The 21,106-nt window shown below is 50.0% G+C and overlaps 2 protein-coding genes across 11 annotated transcripts in view; one reads left to right on the top strand and one right to left on the bottom strand.

Annotated features, from left to right (window-relative positions):
* Positions 1-583: 583 nt before the first annotated feature.
* CBY1 (chibby 1, beta catenin antagonist) lies at positions 584-6,594 on the bottom strand. Its single transcript, XM_072656135.1, has 5 exons — positions 6,294-6,594; positions 4,883-4,994; positions 1,699-1,804; positions 1,502-1,620; positions 584-1,085 (listed from the first exon to the last, which is right to left on the bottom strand). Exons 2-5 carry the CDS (start codon positions 4,958-4,960, stop codon positions 1,005-1,007), a joined length of 384 nt encoding a protein of 127 aa, XP_072512236.1. The 5' UTR covers positions 4,961-4,994; positions 6,294-6,594; the 3' UTR covers positions 584-1,004.
* Positions 6,595-6,690: 96 nt separating this feature from the next.
* Positions 6,691-21,106, top strand: part of FAM227A (family with sequence similarity 227 member A) — a 36,893-nt gene continuing 22,477 nt past the window's right edge. For 3 of the 10 annotated variants that reach the window (XM_072656112.1, XM_072656113.1, XM_072656103.1), the window contains exons 1-7: positions 6,694-6,986; positions 9,714-9,807; positions 10,183-10,470; positions 11,078-11,251; positions 12,357-12,454; positions 18,517-18,580; positions 19,956-20,044. In XM_072656112.1, coding sequence (XP_072512213.1) covers positions 11,107-11,251; positions 12,357-12,454; positions 18,517-18,580; positions 19,956-20,044 — 396 coding nt within the window. In that variant the 5' untranslated portion in view covers positions 6,694-6,986; positions 9,714-9,807; positions 10,183-10,470; positions 11,078-11,106. Of the gene's footprint in view, positions 6,987-9,713; positions 9,808-10,182; positions 10,471-11,077; positions 11,252-12,356; positions 12,455-18,516; positions 18,581-19,955; positions 20,045-21,106 lie in introns of all 10 variants that reach the window. The other 7 variants (XM_072656110.1, XM_072656104.1, XM_072656109.1 and 4 more) reach the window with 7 other exon arrangements.

The following is a 21,106-nucleotide window of genomic DNA, read 5'->3' as shown; positions in this document are numbered from 1 at the left end:
GGGTTGATAGTGTGGCCATTCCCAAGGCTCTCGGGCTGAGGTTCCTAGGCTGTCTCCATCAGGATCTGAGGGTACCCAGTCAGCGTCATAGTAGCCTGACCTGCCAGACTCTCCACAAAGGTGCTCTGCTGCTTCAGCAAGGTCAGCTGCCCTAAGAGTAGAATGAGTGGGGAGTGGAGGTGCCTCTGCAGATGACCGCTGGAAGCAGAACTAGTGGTTGGCCTGGGCTGGGGGACTGTCACCTCTGGCCTCCTGGTGGCAGCTGGTCAGCAGTGTTTCTGACTCTCCCTTCCCTTCCCCTGGGTGGACAGGGAAGCTTAGAGGCCTAGCTGGAAGGAGGGCATCTAGCCCTTCTGTTGTCCTTTAAAGTCTACAAGGCACAGCCCCGGATTTGATCCACAGCCTCTCCCCCATGTTGGCTCCTAAGAGACAAAGTCATACCCTGACCTCCTCAAAGCCACTGGGTGGTCTCCCTGATTCTCTGTGCCACCAAAGCTCTGGTTCCACCTGCCATCAAAGTGCAGAGATGGCCAATCTCTGCAACCAGGCCAGTGGGGGCAGAAGCACGTTAGCCACCACAAGACTGGTTTAATCACCTTTAATAAAAATGGAAATAGTAAAAACTAGAAAAAGCCCTGCCCTGGGAGCAGCCAGAGGAGGGAGATGCTGGATGAGCTGCTGAAGCCACCAAGCTACTAATTTAGGAGAGGGACAGATCAGGCCCTGGGGCAGAGGCTAGAGCTGAGGACCCATGTGAACCACGTGCCTCATAAGGAAGGCACATGGGGCTGCTCTTCCCTCCATCAGTTCAGCACTGGATGGGGCTGCTTCACCACATCACCCCCAGATGCCCAGGCCAGAGCCCCCACCTCTCCTGGCCCAGAGGCACAGCTCCAGCCAGTCCTGCATGCCACTGTCTTCCACCAACAGGACGTGTCCACCAGGGCCAGCCCTCCCTTTTCCCTGACCCTCAATACTGACTCCTAGGCTTGGCGCCTTTGACATCACTTTCTCCTCCTGCTAATGCTCTTCAGTTCATCCAGCTCCTTCTCCATGAGGTGGGACTCGGCTGTGGTCTCGGAGAGCTGGAAGGAACATGGGAAAGAATCACCAGGATGCTGGGACCCCAGGGCTCTGGGGCCTCCTGAATGGAGACAGGTGAAGACATCAGAAGGAGCTACTCGTCTGGGGGATGTAGAAGCCAAGAGATGGGCTCCCGACGGGGGCGAGGGGAATACTGAAGATGCAGCTGCCTCTAGGGGAAGATTTTCTGACCACTGAGGCCCGTATCAGGAGCAAAAGCAGAAATGGAAAACATCTCAGAGGCTCCACAAAGTAACAGTGATGGGGTGGGGCTCAGGGACAGGCATCAGCACATCAGCATGTCAGGGTAGAGAGCACCATGCTCACCCTCCCCCCAGCCTGCAGCTGGCAGGAGCCAGGTCTGTCTCCTCCACAGCGACTCCCACCATGCCTGGGGGGCCCAGGCCCCATGACTCACCATGTCCAGCAGGATGTCAACTTTGAGCCGCAGGAGATTGTTCTCTTCCTCCAGCTGCTGGTTTCTCTTCCGCAGTCTCTGGGCCTCCCTGCGATCTCCGCCTCCACAGGCCCCTGACTCTGGGGGAGAAGAGAAACAGAATCCATGAGGGCCCCCCATCCTGGGCCGGGGCCCTAGGGTGCAGCCACGTTTCTCACCTGCTATCCACTGGCCATTTTCAAACTTGAGGCTCTGCCCAGCCAGGTTCATGGTTGGTGTCCCATAGTCCAAGCCCAGCTCAACCTCCCTCGTGGATCTGTCCAGCTGTGGGGGACAAACAGACCAGAGCCCAGCTCAGTGCTGAGCCCTGGAGCCCGGTGTACCCAGAGCACTTCATAAAGACTCTGCCAGGGAAGGCAGGTGGTCTAGTAGATGGTCTCAGCATGGCCTCAAAGGGAGTCCTGGTTCCGCAATTTGTGAGCCTGTGTCTGTTTCCTCATTTAAGAATGGGGCTAATGATCTCTGCCTGTCTCACATGTGTGAAAGTGCTTTGGAACTGAGGGTGCCTTTGGAGGGCTGTGGCTGGCCATCACCTAGGCCACCTGACACTTGGACGGGGCTTTGTTATCATCACCATCCCTTCGTGTCCTCATGATACAGAGATGAGAGCAGGCCAAGAATTATCACTCTATTCTCAGGGACAACACTGAGGCTCAGAGCCGGTTAATGATGTCTCCTGAGTAACAAGGTTAGCGATCAAACGAATAACTTTTTCAACTGTGTCAACCATGGATAAAAAGTTTCCTTCATCCAAGCCTTACTTTTCCTCATCTCCAGCTGGCCAACGCAGCCCCTCTTTCTCTCTCTCCCCTTCCCTTCTGTCCACAGAGGGGATCATACCCTTATCCGTGGGTGCTCTGCCTATAGCAATCTACATTCTGATTGTGGAAACCCCCCCCTAAGATATACTGGGGGTTACAGCTAGATTTATTCCTTAAGAACCATCCCTTAAACCCAAATCACTCTGGCTTTCATGGATTGGCCAACAATATGTCCCAGACCAAGTCCCACTTGGTCATTGTTTTAGCCTGATGGCTCAAAGTGAATGCAATTATTTTTTTTCTCTTTTTAGCAAGAAACTCTGAGGGTCTTCCCCTCCCATTCCTTGGCTCATTTCTTACCTAGTCTTCATCATGGAATGGGTGCTGCCTCAGTCAAACTGAGACCTGGGAAAGACCTTAACTTAAAAAGGCCTTCTCCAGTCTTCTGGATCTCTGTCTTGCTGTGCGGCTGGTGACTTTGCACAGTGCAAACTTCAATCCAATTCACTTGCAAATCATGGCATCCCCTCCCTGAGGTCATGATGCTCTTCAAGAATGAAGGACAGACAACAACTCTCCTCATTAGGAGAAAGGTTTCGACAAGCAGATCTCCTTCCTCTCCCTCCTTTCCCTCCTCTCCTTCTTCTCCTTCCTCTCCTTCCTCTCCCTCCTCTCCTTCCTCTCCCTCCTCTCCTTCCTCTCCTTCCTGTCCCTCCTCTCCTTCCTGTCCCTCCTCTCCTTCCTGTCCTTCCTCTCCCTCCTCTCCCTCCTGTCCCTCCTCTCCCTCCTGTCCCTCCTCTCCTTCCTGTCCCTCCTCTCCTTCCTGTCCTTCCTCTCCTCTTGGTGCTTGCTGGGGGGGAGGGGCAGTGTTCTGTTCTAGGGTCACTGGGAGAAGGACAATGCCAAACTGGACCAAGGAATGGGGAGGGAGATTTGAGGCCTGAGAAGGGACACCATCTCCCTTTACCAAGCAGAAGAGGGACTGCACGAACTATGAGCAATGAATGGAAATGATGAGGTAGATTTTGGGAAGCTTCTTTAGGCTGGAACGGAACAGGCTGTCTTGGAAGGTAGTGAGTTAATAATAGTTACACCCATTTTATAGAGAAGAAACTTCAGCAGGGAGAGGTTTGGGCCCTTGCCCAGGGTCCCACAGTTACTAAGTGGCTGAGGTCACATTTGAACTCAGGTCCTCCAGACTCTAGACCCAGCTCTACTCTGTGCACTATGGCACCACCAGCTGCCTCTGAGTTTCCTGTGGCCCAGATAGATATTTACTGGTGATGTTGTAAAGAGAATTTCCAGTATGCTGAACTGGATGACCTCCAAGGTCTTTGCCACTGATGAGATCTTACAATTTTATTCATGCCATATTGGGAGAATGACTTCTCCAGAGTTTTGCAGCTGCCTTGTGCCCTTATCCAGGAAGCTGCTGGAGGCAGATCAGACACTGGTGGGGTGGGGGGAAAGGTCAGAAGCATGCCTCAGGGGCTTCCTGCCTTGTGACCTTCACTGATTGACATGACCTTTATCCGTAGAGCATTTCCTCCTCATCAAGGTCCTTTTTTCTTTTCCAAACTTAAAACAGGTGAGAACTAATTTAACTTTGAGAACTGAAGAATGGAGTGAGCAGGGAAGAAGCCTACTGCCTCACTCCTCACCAAGCAGGGACAGATTTGGGATACTCCTGCCTGGATGTGGTCAGTGCAAAAACTGACTTGGTTTGACCAGGCATGTTGGTGACAAGGACTTTTTCTTTTTCTTTCTATCTCTTGGAGGGACAGAAAATAAATACTTATTGAAAAACATAATTTAAAAAAACTAACCTTTTTTTCACAGAATCTTAAGGGTTTAATGGGACTTTAGCGATTGCTGAAAGCACTTCTACCAAGCAGGACTATAGTTATGTGACTGATTTCTTTATAGGCTGTGTAGTATGGGGTAGTGGATGAGGAACCAGCCTCAGAGTCAGCAAGATCTGGGTTCAAGTTCTGCTTCTGATACATCTAGGTCAAGTGACCTTGGTTGACTAATAACTTCTCCATGCCCTCCCTAGGCAACTCTCTGAGACCACAGACTACCCACAAGTTACTGCCCAGCACCTCCACCAGTGAAATCCCAGGTTCCAGCCTCTATCCCTGGCATGAAATTCTGACAAGAAAATGCACATTGTCCCCCGGGGATCAGGAGAGGCCTCTTGTATTTGTCCCAAAGAAGCTGCTACCACTCGCTCATCTTTGAAATACACCAAGGTCCTGGAATATGCTATTCTGGAGATCTGCCATGATGGCAAATCTTGATCCTTTCCCCAGAATGAGTGTTTAAACTGTCAAAGTCATTTGGTACCAAGTCTGGGGAACAGAGTTAAGTGACAAAACTGGATAATAAATACTGGTTTGGTTTGGTTTTTAATCAATCAGCCGGGACGCAGGCATGAGGCCACTTTTCTTACATGACAAATGGAATCTGAAGACAACGCCCTCTGAGCAAGGATCAGCCCTCCTGGGCCTGCCTGGCAGGACTCATCTGCTCTCTACCTCCTAGCCTAGCCAGGGAGTCTTGCCCCCCTCCCCCTACTCACAGAATGCAAATTGGAGAGAGACACAGACTTCCGAGGTGGTGTCTTCTTGGGGCTGAACGTATTCCCGAAGAGAGGCATCTCTGGTGGGCTCCCAGCACAGCTCCAACTTCTCCTAGGGTGAGGGAAAAACGCAGGGAGACATTAAGTGACTACTACGGGGGGATCTCTGTCACAATGACACACTGCCCAGAACCCCCCAACTGGACGGCCACTTCTCTCATCATGAGAGCTTTATTCTATTTTGTTTAAGTCCCATCCTGGAAAGCAAATGGTGTGAGGCCAAGTTCCATTCTCTCACGAATCATCTCCAGGTCCCAACAGCAGGCACTCAGGAAGGGTGCGCCATACCCGTGGTGGACAGGAATGTCTTAGCCCCTCTATCACTGGCCTTACTGAGTTATGTTTGCAAACGATGGAGAAAAGGAAAAGAGCACAGAACATGGAGAGGGAAGAACAGGGCTTAAGTCATGCCATTCATCTGTGCCTCAGCTTCCTCATCTACAAAGATAGTGATTAAAGGGCTTCCCTCATTCACCCCACAGGATCATTAGAGGGTTACTCAGAAGCAGCCCAGGACAATGAGAAGCCTTGGAGGTCTGAGAGTCGGGACTTTATTTTACCAGTGAGGGAACTGAGGCCCAGAAAGGTTGCCTTGCCCTAAAAGGTCACGTACTCTGGCTGTTACCTCAAGGCCAGGAGATGGAATAGCTCCCCCACACTCAGCAGTCCAAGGTACGTAAAGCTGCCCCTGGACCGTGCCCTCACCAGGAGGCTCGGCTGGGAGGCTTCCTCTCCCAGCCTACCCACGATAACGACTCTCCCGGTACATCCCCCGACCTTCTGGATGGGCACAAGGAGCGGCCGACCCTGATCCGACAGTGGGTCCCAGAATTCCACAAGCCGGCCACGGGTCACGTAAGTATCAGGGACGGCACCCGGGGTCCGAGAGCCGGGACTGGGGCAGGATCCCTGGGCACCAAGTACTCACCAAGCACTTACTAAGCTCCCAAGGGAGCCGGGGTCAAGGGAACCGACCACGCGCCCAGCCAATCTTCCCCTCAACAGCTCATTCTCATATTACAGACGGGGAAACTGAGGCAGGCGGGGCCCACGGCTCCACCGCCTTCATCTACACGGACAACATGAATGGGAAGCGCTTGGTGTGTGCCTGGAGTCTCTGGGACCTGGCTGCCTGCTGGCCTGCCTGCCAAAAGAGTCCACGAGCATGTACTAGGTGCCTACTGTATGCCTGGCCGACGGGCACACGGAGACCTGGCCCTCAGAAAACCCATCACTCCTCGCGCACAAATTAGGCGCCTGTGGTGTGCCTGGACCAAGGAGGGCGCCAGGGAGGGACCACACGTACACAAACAGAGAGGAACCCAGGCCCAGACAGAATAAACACACGTACCTGCCGGGCTCCGCCGGGCGGCCTAGAACCACGCAGACTAACGGCCCGCCGCTGGCGCATGCGCAGCGCCGCCTCGGGCTCTACCACTGCCTGGGAGCGGGGGTGAAGGGCAGATTGCTGGGGAGGCGGGAGTTAGTCGGAGAGAGACGCACCCGGCAGCATTGATGTCGGATTCTTCTAACTTTATTGGAATGAAATGGCGAGGGTCAGCTCGGATATGCTCCCTGAAACAAACCCGGAAACGGGAAAATATCCCCTTCTCCCCTGTGCCCCCTTCGCTCATGCGCTCGTCCGCATGCCAACAATAGCCCCTCCCCTAAGTGCGACCCTGAGGTCGCCATAGTAACGACCACGCGGCGTTCCTGGACGGGCTTGAGCGCGCGCACGCACGCACATATGCGCACACCCCCCCCACCCCACCCCAGCGGGGGCGGGGCTGCCGGGAGCCGTGCGCGTTCTTCGGTCGCGCGCACGACGGGGGCCGCGAAGGGCCAACAGCACGGTCGCCATGGGAACGTCAGAACGCACAGTAGGCCGGAACCATGATGGTCGTCCGTCCCGGCGGCCCCACCCCAATGGGGCCCCCTCCCTCGGCCCCGCCGGGTCCTGCCTGCAGTCGAAGGGCACGCTCTGTTGAGGGCGAGCGCTCCTTGGCGAGATCGGCCTCGGGGCAAGTTGCGCCGCCCAGCTCAGGTAACGGAAGGCCCGGCCCGCCTTTCACGACAGCGCCGCGCTTTACGGCCCATCTCCCCTCAGACCCCAACACGCGCACACACTTCTTTACCCCCGTTTTATGGCGCGTGAAGCTGATTCCCAGAGAAGCTTATCGTTTGCACGCGGTCGGGGCCGACTTTTAAAGCCCAGCATCACCTGGCTGCCCCGGGAGCTACCCTCCAACATTCCATCTCCCGCCTCCTCTCCTTTGCCTCCATGTATGGTAGTGTCCACCTTCCTCGAAGGCACCGTGAATATGTGTTGGTGCAGTGGGGTCAGAAAGACCCGAATTCAAATTCTGCGTAACCCTGGGCGAGTCATTCACCCCTCGTGGCCCTTTCTTGTTTCGAGAATCCTTGTACAGGTGCCTGACACACAGTAAATGCTCAGTACCTGCTTATTCTCTTTCTTCTAATAGAATGAGTGACACTCCCCGAGGGAGCCCACAGGAAGCCCTTTGTAAGGTGGGGCTTTGCCATTCAGAGATATCTAGCCTCCGCTCTGTGCCCCATACATTGTAGGTGCTTACTAAATGTTGAACCAAGAGCTTTGTGTCCCGACAGGCCGAGGCCGCAGGACTAGTCAGTCTGGCCCGGGACAAATCACTTGGTTGGTTAAAAGTAAGTAGCAGAGGATGAACCAGAGTCAGAGTGTGGGGGTTGGGTTTGCACCGGGAATGGGCATTTATTAAGCACCTACTGTGTGCCTGCACACTGCGCTAAACACTCTGTCATTGGATTCCTTCCACACCCAGCCCTCCTTGGAAAATGACATTCCTTTCCACTGTCTGACCCCAGAGTCAGGTCCTTGTTGACCCAAGGGTGTCTGTACTCTTTGGGGTTAGCCTAGATCAGCTCCCAGTAGGCCTGGCAGTGGAATGCATGAGTGAGTAGCACATGGGGGTGATACCAGGTCAACTGAGCCCCTTAGAATAAGCTTCTCCTCCTGACCTACCTGGGGCTGCGCGCCAGCCCACCCACAGTCTTCAGGAAAAACTGATCCAAAATGATTGTGATGAGAGGAGAGGGGAGCACAGGAAGGGCTGAGGCCATGGGAGCATTGGGATCTGGGGGCAGATCCTTTCTCAGGGCCTCAGTCTCCCCAGCTGTCAAAGGACTTGGACAGAATGTTGTTGAAGGTTCCTTGGAGCTGGTTGCATCTGTTCAGAAACAGCAGGAATTGTCCATGAGGAGGAAGTCCCAGCGTGTGTCTGTGTCCCCACCTCCCCCTGACTCCTCACAGGGGGCACTCCATAGTGGGGAGGCTCTCCATAGTGGGGCCTCTGTAGTGGGGGGCCACTGGAGGGGAAGCTGGCCTATCACCTATTACCACATCTGTGGGGACAGTTTCCCAGGTGGGCCCAGGGGTAGACCGTGTAATGGGAGGGCCAGTCTAGACTCACCACAAAATGACTGGGCCAGAATCACAGACTTTTGGGCTGGAAGACAGTCATCCCCCACTGTACTGGCTGTGGTGGGCAGACAGGCCAGCAAGGGGAGCACAGCCCCTCTATCTTTGGCAGTCAATGCCAGCCCAGTTCATCGGAGGGAAGGGCTTTTTTCTTGGCCACACCCTCCATGGCTCCCAGGTCTGCTCTTTGGGGCCCAGTGGGACAAGGCTCAGCCGTTCTCCAAAGTCTGCCCTTTAGCTCATGGAGTAGGCACAAGGTTCTTCCCCATCCAACTGCAGAGGTGGGGGTGCAGATAACCTCCCAAAGTGCCCCCAGAGGGGGCCTGCTGATGGAAGCAGGGGTCCTCAGCAGAAGAGACATGGCCATGGAGGGTTGAGCAGTGGTTGGTTTCCCTGGGATGATGGAGCCCGGTTAGGAGGGCCTTTAGAAGTGGGCCCAAGGGATAGAGTGGGGAGTCAGGAGATGGGCCCTGGCCTTGCTGTGGCCTTCAGCTAACCCTGGGAACTCTGGGTAAGTCTCCACCAACACTTTGGCCTCAGTGTCCTCATATATGAAATGACAGGGTTGCACACACACACACACACACACACACAAACACACACACATACACACACACACACCTGTTATCTTTACACCAAGTAGAATGGGCATTTCTCTATACAAAGTAGAACATAAAAGGAGGATTGTACCTGAAGCTGAGGATTTCTCTTTGAGACAGCTTGCTTCTCCATTCACTTTATAGCTGGGGTCATGATCAAACATAATCGCACAAATTAAAAAGCCATCCAAATGCACATAAAATCAGCCTTATTATATAAAATGACATCCAGCAGAGCCAGGTGATTTATGCCACAATTCTCTGTTTGATAAATCCCACATGTTACTATCAAAGCCAGCCTGCTTGGCTTAGCTTACTTCTGGCCTTCTCTGCTATGTATTTAAAATTCAAAATGCCTCAGTAGTCCTCTGGTTCTCTCTCTCTCTCTCTCTTTTTTTTTTTTTTTTTGGCCAGCCCTAAGGCCAACCCCTTCCCTCCACCCTCTACCCCCACCTTCCATGGAAAAAACAAAAAACAAAATCCTAGTAACAACTCCACCCAAGTATGTGAGCCTCGAGGTGCACTGCACACTGCAGGCCTTTCCAATTCTACATCTGCTGCTCTAGGGAAATGACACCACAGGCCCCTGAAACACAATTTGCATAAATCACCTTGTTTTGTTTGTTGCATTTTTATGTGATAAGAGATAGGGATTTTCCATGCATCTGGGTTTTTAATTTGTGCTGTTGTGTTTCAGGACCAGCCTACCTCCTCACTTGCTTCGTTGCCTGAGAGAAAGGTCAGAAGGCGTGGACAGGGGCTGTGACTGGACTGATCCACGTCTGTAGGGAGTGAGTGGCCTATGGACTGACAGCCCACCCCCCCAGCCTGAGAAGGAGAGCAACTGGGCCTGTCTGGCCCAGGGTACTTAACCTTCTAGTGTGCACATGGACTTGAATGGGAGAACAGTTGCATACTTAGATTTCTTTTCTAATCCTATGCGTTAAGAGCATGATTCTGAGAAGGGGCCACACAGGTTTCCCCAGACAGACTGTCCCCAGAAAGGGCTAAAAGCACAATGATGCGTAGATAACAGGGAATTCACTTCTGTCTCCAAATCCATTTCTCAAACTAAGCCCTGTTGCCTCAGAGCCAGGGGCCAGGGAGAAGACAGACCATACTTTTAATGTCTTGCTACCTTCTTTCACCTTCTCTGCCTTTTTCAGATTTTTTGAATTTGAAGAAATCTTAGAGATCTTCAGGCCTAATGTCCCCATTATACAGATTAGGAAACAGAGGCCCAGAGTGAGGAAGGGGCTTGTCTCCGGTCACCGAGCCAGCTGAGTCTGCTCTGGGATCCAAATTGGTGTCTCCTGGCTCTTTTCCCAGTTGGAGGACCAAGCTCTTCATGCCAGGCTCTCCCAAGTGAATCCATGTGGGTGCTGTCAGCTGCCCCTGCATGTGAAGTCAAAGTGGAACCACCCCATAGCCTGAGAGAGAAGACACAACACCAGGTCAGTCTGTTGGGAAGCCAGACCCACCGTGGCTCAGGCTGGGTCTCAGGCTTCTGGCCCTGAATAATGGCTCTTAATTGTCATGGCTTCTCCTAAGGCTTAGCATGGTAGGTGCTATATAAAGGCTGGTTCTGATGATTAGTAATAATTATTGTTTCTGCAGGACTTTACAGCTAGTTTGCAAAGCCCTGTAAGATGGGTGAGGCCAATGTTGTCTCCATTGTGCAGATGAGAAAGCTGAGGGGGGGGGTCTCCCCCTAGCACATAGTTTGTAAGAAGCCTTGAACCCAGACCCTGTGCCTCTATACTATGTTGGCCATGCAGGGGCATTGTAAATCTTGAAAGAATGATGTTAAGGGCCCCCAGACCTCCCTTTACAGGGCTTCCCTTAAGGAGCCAAAGTGGCTTGCTCATTTAACATCTGCTGGGTCCTTTGTCTGAGGAATCTGTCTTGCTTCTCCTGAGCAGATGGATTTTGGTTGGTCTTTCCCACCCTCTGGTTTCCCCAGATGGTCCTGAGTTATTTGTGACTCCTGTCAGCTGGTGGATCAGAGAACATGGTGTTGGGGGGAGGCAGGCTCTTTGTTTACATTTTTGATCTTCACAGAGACTTTCTGTCCATGTGCGGGAGCAGAGATGCCACTCAGCGCCGGAATGATGGAGGTCATCAACTTCAATGCTGTCCCCATGGTCCCCCTGGACGATGTACTGTCGATTGCACCCATGGAGAGGCACAAAAAGCATGAAGAAATAAAGACACGAGTGAAACAGAACCCCCCTTGTATCTTCTGGTGATGTCCCCCACCTCAGGACCCCAGAGCCTGACCCCGGAAAACAAGGAAAGGGGCCCCTAAGGAGAGCAGGGCTCAGGCTTTCACTTCTCCCTTCCCTTCTCTCCCTTCTGGGTTCCATAGAATGGGAAGGAACCCAAGGGAGTCATTGACCCAGTCCATGGGAAAATGCCCTGGTGTTGGGAAGCAGGAGATCTGGGCTCTAGGGCCAGGGCCTTCATCACACAGTGTGAGGTGGTTCTCCTCATGTGGGAAATGAGGGAGCTAGAAGGATGAGGTCTGAGGGCCTGTGACCCCACTGGCATAGCTCAGCTGCCTCCGGAGAATTGCTCCCAGCTGGGTCTCTGAGCATCTCTCCTCAGAGGCTCCCTCCGCCTCTTTTTTCTCATCTCCAGCTGCTCACCTCATTAGAAAGGGTGACCTCTTAGACCTTCCTGAGGAGCCCTGCCACGGGGGATGCAGGTGTGGGAGCTTATGGGTCACTGGCCCTTCAGGCTCCCAAGGTGCTTTGCCCATAGCTCCTCCTTCCAGCTCAGGTAGCACTCCCATCCCACCTGTGCAGATGAGGAAACTGAGCCTGGGGAGACAGGACCCTGCCTCTGAATATACCCCCCACCTCAGCATGGAGTCCTAGCTCTCTGGTGACTCCTTGGGGTAATATGCACATAGCCAGCCTTCCTGCCAGCCCCTCCCCTCTCAGCCAGTGGCAGCCAAACTCACCCCTCCATCTGCTTCCTACTCAATGCACGGAACCCTGTGTCTCTTCTTCCCTTTTCATTCTCCCTAGTCTGTCAAACCCTCGAAGGGGTGACTGACGAAAAGGCCAGATAACAAACTGTTGAAGGGAAGATGAGGCTTCCCCCAGGATAGACCCGAAGAGCTAGCATTGAGGTTCGTAGGATCTGTCATGAGCTCCCTAGTTGTGTAGCCATGGGCAGGTCCCTTCCCCTCTATGGGCCTCAGTCCCCTCATCTGCTGAATAAGGGGGCTAGATCAGGCTGGGTCTGAGGGAGGCTTCTCTCAGCCCTGAATCCCATGAAAGGATGCCCAGCTTTCTCCAGTGCCAAGAGGCTCCTTAACAGACATGTCTCCCAGTGTGCATCGTGGGCTCCATGGGCAAGCTGAATAAAAAGATCGCCCAGATCGACCTGAAGACCAGACTCCACAAGACCAGCATTCACAGCAATATCCTGGTGAGGGTGGGATCAGGAGGGGCCCTAGGTACCCATGCCAGAGCTATTGTGGCAGAGGACTCTTTAAGCTTCCCTTTGGGCACCGCCTCCATTGATACCAGTTCCATTCCTTTTATGTCTTAGAAGCAGGATGGCATGGTTGTTTGGTTCAGATTCTATCTCTGGTACATGTAGGCCATGCAACCCTGGTCAAGTTAATGAATCTGAGTGCTCTAGGCCAGGGCTTTTTAAACTTTTTCTGCTCTTGACCCCTTTTCTTTTTTGGTGGTGTTTGTTGGACCTTGTGTGGCCTGAGGGCATGTTCAGGGAAAGTATGTTCAGAACCAGGGCTGCAGGGAAGTCACCAGGGGCATCACAGACAAGGGCTGCCAGAAACACCTTGGATTCATTACGCATTTGATTTTAGTTGTTGTGCATTCAGAAACCTTTTACTGTTGCCCACAGTTTAAGAAGTGCTGCTTTGGGCAACTAGATGCCAACCTGTACTGGTGGAAGAACTTTTCCTCCCCTTAGAGTCCTCTATGACCAATGAAGCCAAAGATTTTGTCCCCAGCCCTTTCCTTACCCCTGAATAGAATGGATTCCTGAGTCTGTGTCTGGAACCATGTGCCAAGCTCCTCACAATGAGCTCTTCTGAGGCTTAGGTGAGGACAGACATAGGCCATCAGCAGACCTGTGCTGGACCAGCCAGAGAAGCAAGGGTCATCTCCATGACTGTCTAGCTCTCCATGCAGGGAAGCAGAGAAGGGAAGATTCAGTGAGGGATAACAGGCAAGAGTCATTCTCTTCTCACCCTCCCCCAACATTGGTATAGACCCAAACCGGCTGATGGGATGGGGCAGTTTAATCAATAGCCATCCATTGGCTCTCTCCTGGGAAGAGGTCTGGGAAAGGGTCTTGGGAGGAGATTAGAAAGGGGTCTCAGGACCAGACCACGTCAGACTCAAAAACTTGATATTGGCCCAGGCCAGTGGTACTGTCAGGCACTCTGATTTTTGTTACTTATTTGTGTTGGGTGGTAAACTTTCCTCTTGTCTTGTAATTACATCTTTGCTAACCCCAGCTGTGACTCAGCTGAAAGAGAATAAAGAGGCCTGTGTTGGACCAACAGACATGGCAGTCCCAGTGTGATGCTCCAGTGAGAACGAGAGCCTGGGGGGGGGGGGGGGAGGGGTTAATCAGGCTTTCAGAGATGCTCAGAGGGGAAGCCAGGACATCCCAAGAAGGGAAGCAGGGCAGCTCCTGCTGCCAGCCACTGCCCTACTGCTGCTTGCTCCAGTGACCTTGGGCGGGTCTCTTACCTCCTTGGGCCTCCCAGGGGGATGGTACTAGATGATCTCTGAGGATGCCTATGCCTCTGAATCACCTGAACCCACCCTGTGTCTCAGGACACTGTGGATGCTGGGCTTACTGGTGGTACCAGTGCTCTTCAGGGCACATGTTCAGAACCTCACACTCTCTACACCTTGGTAGTTTCATGACTTGCTGTGGACAGAACGCATCCTTCCTGGATGGTGAAGCTTCTAGTAATGAGCCTCCCCAACTTAGCCCAGCTGGTCCTTGCTGGATAGTGACCTTCCATGAGCAAGACCCATGGGCTCTCAGGGCTCCTCTGTTCCTGGAAGAGGCATTGGAGGAGGGTAGAAAGCAAGAAGGAGGCAGGAGTCACAGCCATGAAAAACACAGTCATCTTAGCCGCTTGTGTCCGGGCTGTCCTCAAGGTCTGGGCGTCCCTTCCTCTTTTCTGCGGTGGTCCAGCTTTCATGACAACGTGTGGTCATGAGAAAGCATGCTGGACTGACTGCAAGGCAGAAGACCCATGTTGAACGGCTAGTGTTGCCAGGCTCAGGGACACTTGGTCCCCTTATGTGACTTTCCTCCCCCTCCTGCGTAATAGTGCCCACCTTCCAGGACAGTTGTGAGGATCAAATGAGATGATATTTGTGAAGTGGTTAGTGTAGTGCCTGGTGTGTACATGGTGGTGCTTCATAAATCCTTCCTCCCCTCCCCCCCCTCCTCCCTGATCAATATATTGAAAAAGTCCAAAAATGTGCAATGTGTAATATCTGCGGCCCTCTCTCCTCCAGAGGAGGTGTCTTCTCAAACCTCTTCACTTGATCTTTATAATTTTCTTACATTTACCTTTGATTTTTTTTTTGTTGTTGTCTCATTCTTTCTAATGACATTGTTGTAGCTAATGCATATATTCTTTTCTTGGCTCAGTTATCACAATTTATTTAGCTGGTCCCCAATTGATGGACATCTACTTTGTGATTCCCAGTTCTTAGTTGTCACAAAAAGTGCTGCTATAAATAATGTGGAGTAATATGGGGACTTTTTTCTTATTGACAACTTCATGGGGTATAAGTCCAGTAATGGAGTCTGGTTCAAAAGGTATGGACGTTGTAGTCACTATCCGCATAATTCCTAAGTGGTTGTCCCACTTCACAGCTCCACCAACAATATATCACGGTTTCTCTTCCCACAATCCCTCCAGCATTGACTTGTCTTGTTATCCATTTTGCAGGAAGTGAGGTAAAGCCTCTGGGTTATTTTGATTTGCGTTTCTTATTTTATTAGTGATTTGGAGCATTATTTTCTTGTGGTTGTGAATTATTTGTAATTCTTTTGAGAACTGTTCATTCATATTCTTTGATCATTTATCTAGTGGGAATGACTATTAGTCTCATATGTCTTTATGCATTGTTTCTATATCTTGAATTCCAACCCCTTATTAGAGAAATTTGATACAAATATTTTTTCCCATTTGACTACTTCCTTCCTACGCAGAAGCTTTTCAGTTTTGAGTAATTAATTTTACATGTTGTATCTTTTGACATTGCCTCTATCTTGTGTTTGACTAAAATTATGTCTTTTACCCAGATCTGTGAGCAGTAGATGGCCTGTTTCTCTTCTGTTCTTTTTTAACAATAAGGCCAGGTATCCATTGTTATTGTGGAGTGTGGTAAAAGATGTTGGTCGAAGCATAATTTCTGCCGGGCTTTCCTGGTAGAAAAATTTCTGTTTTCCCAAAAGTTTCTTTTTCTTTTTTTTAAATCAAAGAGGAAATTTTTCCTTAGATAATTGATATTTTCCACTTTATCAAACACTGGGTTATTGAGTTCTATTGTTTCTGAATGTCCCTTGTCTCATCTTTTCCATGAATCCATCTCTGTGTTTTAACCAGTACCAGATAGTTTTGGTAACTGCTCCTTTATAATGTAGTTTGAGGTCTGAAAATGCTATTTCTCCATTCTTCTCACTCCTTTTCATCATTCCCCTTGATATTCTAAATCTTTTTTTGTAATGAATTTTGTTATTTTATCAAATTTTATAAAGTATTCTTTTGGTAATTTGATTGGCATAGCCTTAAGTGTAAATTAATTCTGGTAATATTGTTGTTTTTGTTATATTGGCACAGCCTAGCCATAAACACTGAATATATTCCTCCAGCTCTTTTCAGGAGTAAGGAACCTGTAGCCTCAAGGCCACATGTGGCCTTCTAGGTCCTCAAGTGCAGCCCTTTGACTGAATCCAGATTTGTTCTGTGAAGTTTGGATTCGGTCAAAGGGCTGCACTTAAGTACCTAGAAGGTCACATGTGGCCTTGAGACTGCAGGTTCCCCAGCCCTGATTTAGATTATTCTTTATTTCCTTAAGCAGCCCTTTCTTATCGATTCAATACAAGTCTGTGTGCTTTGGGCAGTTGATCCTCAGATAGTTATTTGGAATGGAATTTCCCTTCTTGTATTTTGTTTTTACTATATGGAAATTATATTTTAAGGGTTTATTTTATAGCCTGCAACTTTGCAGGAGCTGTTATTGTCCCAGTTAGTATCTTTGCTGATTCCCTGGGACTTTCTAAGTGAGCCGTCCTGTCATGGCAACAAGGACAGTGTTGTTTATTCTTGGCTTCTCTTTATTCCTTTCATTCCACGTCGTCTTGTGATTGCTAGCATTTCTAGAACCATAGCAAATAACAGCGGAGAGACTGGGCTTCCCTGATTCACTCCCATGTTTACTGAAAGAAGTTGTAGTGTATTTCCATTGCATGTGGTGCTTTCTTTTGATATATATATTTAAAGGTCCCTCTATGCCTATGAATTGTAGGGTTTTTAGCATTAAAAAGTGCTGTGCTATGTCAAAGGTTTTTTCTACATCTGTTGAGATGGTCATGTGGTTTTTGTATGTTTTGTCTTCTAATATGTTGATTGTTTTCTTAATATTGAATCATTCTTGCGTTCCTCGTATAAATCTCCCTTGATCATAATGAATTACTTTTTGGATAAATCACGGTGGTCTGTTTGATAAGATTTTGTTTTAAAATTTTCACACCCATGTTCATGAATTATATTGGCGTGTGATTTTCTTTCTATGTTTTTCTTTTCCTGGTTTAAGTATTAAGACTATACTTGTCTTATAAGAAGAATCTAATGGGGTGCTTTCTTTCTCAGTTTTTGAGAATAATTTGTAAAAATATGAGTGCTATTTGTTCTTTAAAAGATTTATGCAATTTTTGTGAATCCATCAGGACCAGGAGGCTTTTTGTTTTGTTTTGTTTTAATTTGGTAGCTCCTTTACAGCCAGATCTGTTGAGGTATAGAGGTATTGGGATCCTGAAATAGTGACATGCTGGTCCTGCCTGAATGAATTCAACCCTCAACCCAAGCTTTCTTTCAGCCAAAAGACAAGGTTTATTAAAACAAATCTTCTATATTGGCCAGACTCAAAGAATCAAAGCATTTGTATCGCTAATGCAAGCAGGCCACTTTAATGGAAACAGGATGGATCTTATATACAAGTAAGATTGTGGGAAGGTGACTAGAGGAGTGTTCTAGGGAGGGTCTTGATGGGACTGGCTAGTAGACATGGGTGACTGGAGGTCGAAAGGCTGGACAAAGAACTGGGGTCTAGATAGGATCAAGAAAGGGAAATGGCCAGGGTGACCCGGAGGCAAGAGAGAACAGAGGGCTGAGCAGCAGAGAATTGGGCGACTGGGCATTGAGAGGATTATAGCCTCAGGCTATCAGCCAGAGACTCGACCCTCTTGGAAAGGTTCAAGGAGAGTTCAGGAGGGTTTCCAGAGCCTGTACCTGTCAGATTGATTTCCTTTTCTGAGATTGGCTTATTCAGACTCTCTCTTAAGGTCTTCTCCTAGTTGGGTAGTTTAGATTTTTGAAGGTCTTTCTCTTTCGTTTGTGTTCTCAGTTTTGTTGGAGTGTAGCTGTGCGTACTGTGTTCTAAGTCTTTTTATTTCTTCTGCTTTTGCTGCGATTTGCCCTTGCTCATTGGCTGTTATTGATCTGATTTTCTGCTCTCCTCCTTTTAATCAGATTAGCTACGAGTTTTATCAATTTCATTAGTCTTTTCAGAGAACCAGCTTTTAGTTTGATTATTCATGTCTGTTTTTTTACTTCACCTATTTCTCTCTAATTTTTAATATCTTTTCTTTTGTGCTTATTTTAGTTTATTTTCTCATTTTAAATGCATATTCAGTTCATGAATCTCATTTTTTTCTCTTTTGCTAATATATAGTTTTAAGGATATGATTTTTTTCTCCTTGAGGACTGCGTTAGCTGCATCCCAAAACATAACCGTGGGTTAGCTTTCTAGAGGCTCCACGCCTTCCCTGCGCCATGCAAGGACAAGATCATTGCACCCGTTTTATAGATGAGCACCCTGAGGCTCAGGGAAAGAGAATAACTTATCTAGGCTTACCTGTGTGCTGAGCATCCAAGGTGGGAAGCAAATCTGGTTTTCCTGACTATATCCCACTTTCCTCATGCCTCCCCTGCTGCTGCCCAGGGTAATAGACAGAGGTGACATTCCCAGCTGCCACCAGAAGGAGGACAGGCTGCTGGTACACTCTTGGGGGACTTTTGGCCCACCCCACCACCACCATGTGGGCAAGATACAGGGTTGGGTCCCCTCAAGGCCCCAGCCCCAGAAGGGTGGGAATAACAGTGGAGTGTATGGCTCTGGGGCAGCCCTACCTGGTTAGCTGTAAACCTGCTGGGAGGAATTGACTGTGGCCCCCTCTTTGTTTTGTGTTTGTTCCCAAAGGTCATTGAGAAACTGGAGGCAGAGAAGAAGCTGAGAGAGCAGCAGCGCATCTTGGGAGAGAAAGGCAAAGCTCCTTTTAACAGCCTGGTAGTTGGGGGAGTGAGTGAGGCAAGGCCTCCCCTGGCTGCGCGGCTCAGTAGTGGCTGGGTGCCCTAGGGGAGTCACCTATTCTCCCCATCTTCAGAAGTGAGCAGGGGAGGGGTGTTGAACCAAAATCCTGTCGCAAATCCTTCTGCACAAAACCTCTTAAGTCACTTCTCCACTTGGAAACTCAGCTTCCTCATTTGTACCATGAAGGGAGGCGAAAAGTTCGGGTCCCTTCCCACTTATAGTCCTGTGATCCTGCTTGCTTTTCCCAGGACACCAAGAGCTCTCAGCTACCTGGGTAGCCCAGGGGAAGGCCACTCTTCACTTCCTTCAAAGCACACCTTGTAGAGTAAGACACTTCTAGAACTAAAGCCCAGAAAGGTCAAGTGATTTACCCAAGATTATGCAGCTTGCCAGGGGTGGAGCCAGGGCTCCAGTGTAGGTGATCTGACTCCCAATGCCACCATCTCCACGAAGTCTCCCTGTGATGGTGCCACCTCTGTAGTGCTGCCTCCTCTTCTCATTTGTCGGGCCTCGTACAGCGTGACATTCATACCCCACTGGCACCTTCAGCCTATGATGCTGGGCATGAGGTTAACTCCATGTAGGCAGTGCTGTTATCTGAACTTTTCATCTTCCCCAAATCCTAGCTGTCCTCTGTACACAGCAAGTGATTAATAAATGCTGGGTGAAAATTCAAATGAATTTGCCTTGGCTAGATAAGGGGTAAAGAACCTTGTAGCCAAGAGGATGTGGGCCATTGATTTCTGCTAAAGGATCCTGGACAAAAACATTGAATAATAGCCGTGTGCTCGCTCTCTCTCTCTCTCTCTCTCTTTCTCTCTCCCTCTCTCTCTCTCCTGCCCCCCTTCTTTTTCTCTATCTTTCTTCTCTCCTCTTTTTCTTTTCTCTCTTTTTCCTCTCCCTTCTCCTCTTCCTTCCTCCCTCTCTCTTCCCCTCTTCTTTCTCTCTGCACATGTATATATTATATATGTATGTATGGATGGATTTTTAATTCGCTTTTTCTCTGTGTATTCCCCTTCTTTCTCTTCATTCCCCCCCTGCCCCTGAACATAAACTGCTTGAAGTTGGGGCTATTTTATCTTTGTATCTCTAGCACCCAGCCCACAGTAGGTACCTAATAGATGCAGAATGAGTGAATGAAAGCGGCCCAGTATTAGCAGAAGGTATGTGAAGAACAGCTGTCATGTCCTCTGAAATGTGTTTAGGGGGGAATCATGGTAAAAATGTCATTATGTAGCTAGGGATTTAGGGAGACCTCCCTTCAGAGTGGTTCCTGTCAGTGAAAATACCCCTTCCAACTTCAGTCTTCCCCCTCCCTCTGTTTGCAGAGAAGGCAAACAAAGCTAAGAAAAAGCTGCAAAAGTTCTTCCCGCTGACTCCATCCATTTCAAATGTTCCCTATCCTGGGCCAAAAAAGGTAAGAGGCCTGAGCTGGGGGCAACTGCATCCCTATTTCTATTGGGGATGAATTTGGTTTCATTTCTGGGAGCCCCCAGGGTTGGAGGAGTCCCTAATGAATCAGAACAACTGTAATGAGATAGAATTGATGGTTTCCTGTGCGCTGCAAGGCCCATGTCCTGGGTTGTGGACACTGGAGGTTCATGTGTGGCTCTTGTCAGGCCACCCTTACTTAGTGCCCTTCAGTGCTCTGTGCTCCCAGTTGCAGCCTGATGGGATGGAGAGTGGGTCTGCGGCCACCACCTCCACCACACTGGCCTTCAACTTTCTGTGCCTGGAGACTCAGCAGGGCAGGCATTGGAGACAGGAAGCCCTGGTGACACAGGTGAGGGGGGCAAGTCTCTTTATCTCTCAGGGCCCCCAGCTACTTTCTAAGGTTGCAAAGAAGGTGAAAGGAATTTTGTCCTGGGACTCCCCTGCTGTAACAAAATCCCCAGTCTGGTGAAGGACAAACCAAGCCATGCCTGTCCCACCCCCTCATGCTTCAGGCGGGCAACCCCAGGTGTGTCTGTGGTCAGGAGAAGGTCCTGGGATGGAGAAGCAGCTTTAAGGGTCAGCCTCTACACTGTGGCTGCTCCCCTCCTCAGGGCCTTTTTCCTGAGGTCTCTATCCATCACCCCAGATTACCATCCTGTGAGTGCCTCCAGGAAAGCCAGGGAAGGCTAGGCCCCGGGGGCCCCTTAGTGACACAGTCACCATCCCTGCTTCATCCTCCACCCCCAACTAACAGGGTTATGCTCCAAAGGTTTGTTTGCAAGTCAGAGTAGTGTATTTTCCCTTAGAAACAGTGTTATAAATAGTGCTCTGATTCTGATACCAGCCCACAAAGACTTGTTTAACTGCTAATCTTGCTGAACTATGGAACCAGTAATAGCATTGAATTCTGCAGCAACCCAGGCAGGTTTGGGGCCAGGTAGACAGGGGGACAGACGGGCAGAGGGAGGGGCTAGGGAAGGGGTCTGACATTGGCCGCACCCATCCCGTGCCTGTGTACCTCTGGGCCAATGCATTCCCTCCCAAG

Source organism: Notamacropus eugenii, chromosome 3 (genome assembly GCF_028372415.1).
Source record: "Notamacropus eugenii isolate mMacEug1 chromosome 3, mMacEug1.pri_v2, whole genome shotgun sequence".
Classification (NCBI taxonomy): domain Eukaryota; kingdom Metazoa; phylum Chordata; class Mammalia; order Diprotodontia; family Macropodidae; genus Notamacropus; species Notamacropus eugenii.
The sequence above is the reverse complement of the archived record's forward strand: the minus strand, read 5'-3'. Positions and strand labels throughout refer to the sequence as shown.

Bases quoted from the DNA above. Each gene is read 5' to 3' on its own strand.
- CBY1 (XM_072656135.1), bottom strand. From the start codon at position 4,960: ATGCCTCTCTTCGGGAATACGTTCAGCCCCAAGAAGACACCACCTCGG. The intron at 1,805-4,882 runs GTGAGTAGGGGG...TGTCCCCCACAG, and splicing joins CTCTCTCCAATTTGCATTCT to CTGGACAGATCCACGAGGGA. The intron at 1,621-1,698 runs GTGAGAAACGTG...CTTCTCCCCCAG, and splicing joins AAATGGCCAGTGGATAGCAG to AGTCAGGGGCCTGTGGAGGC.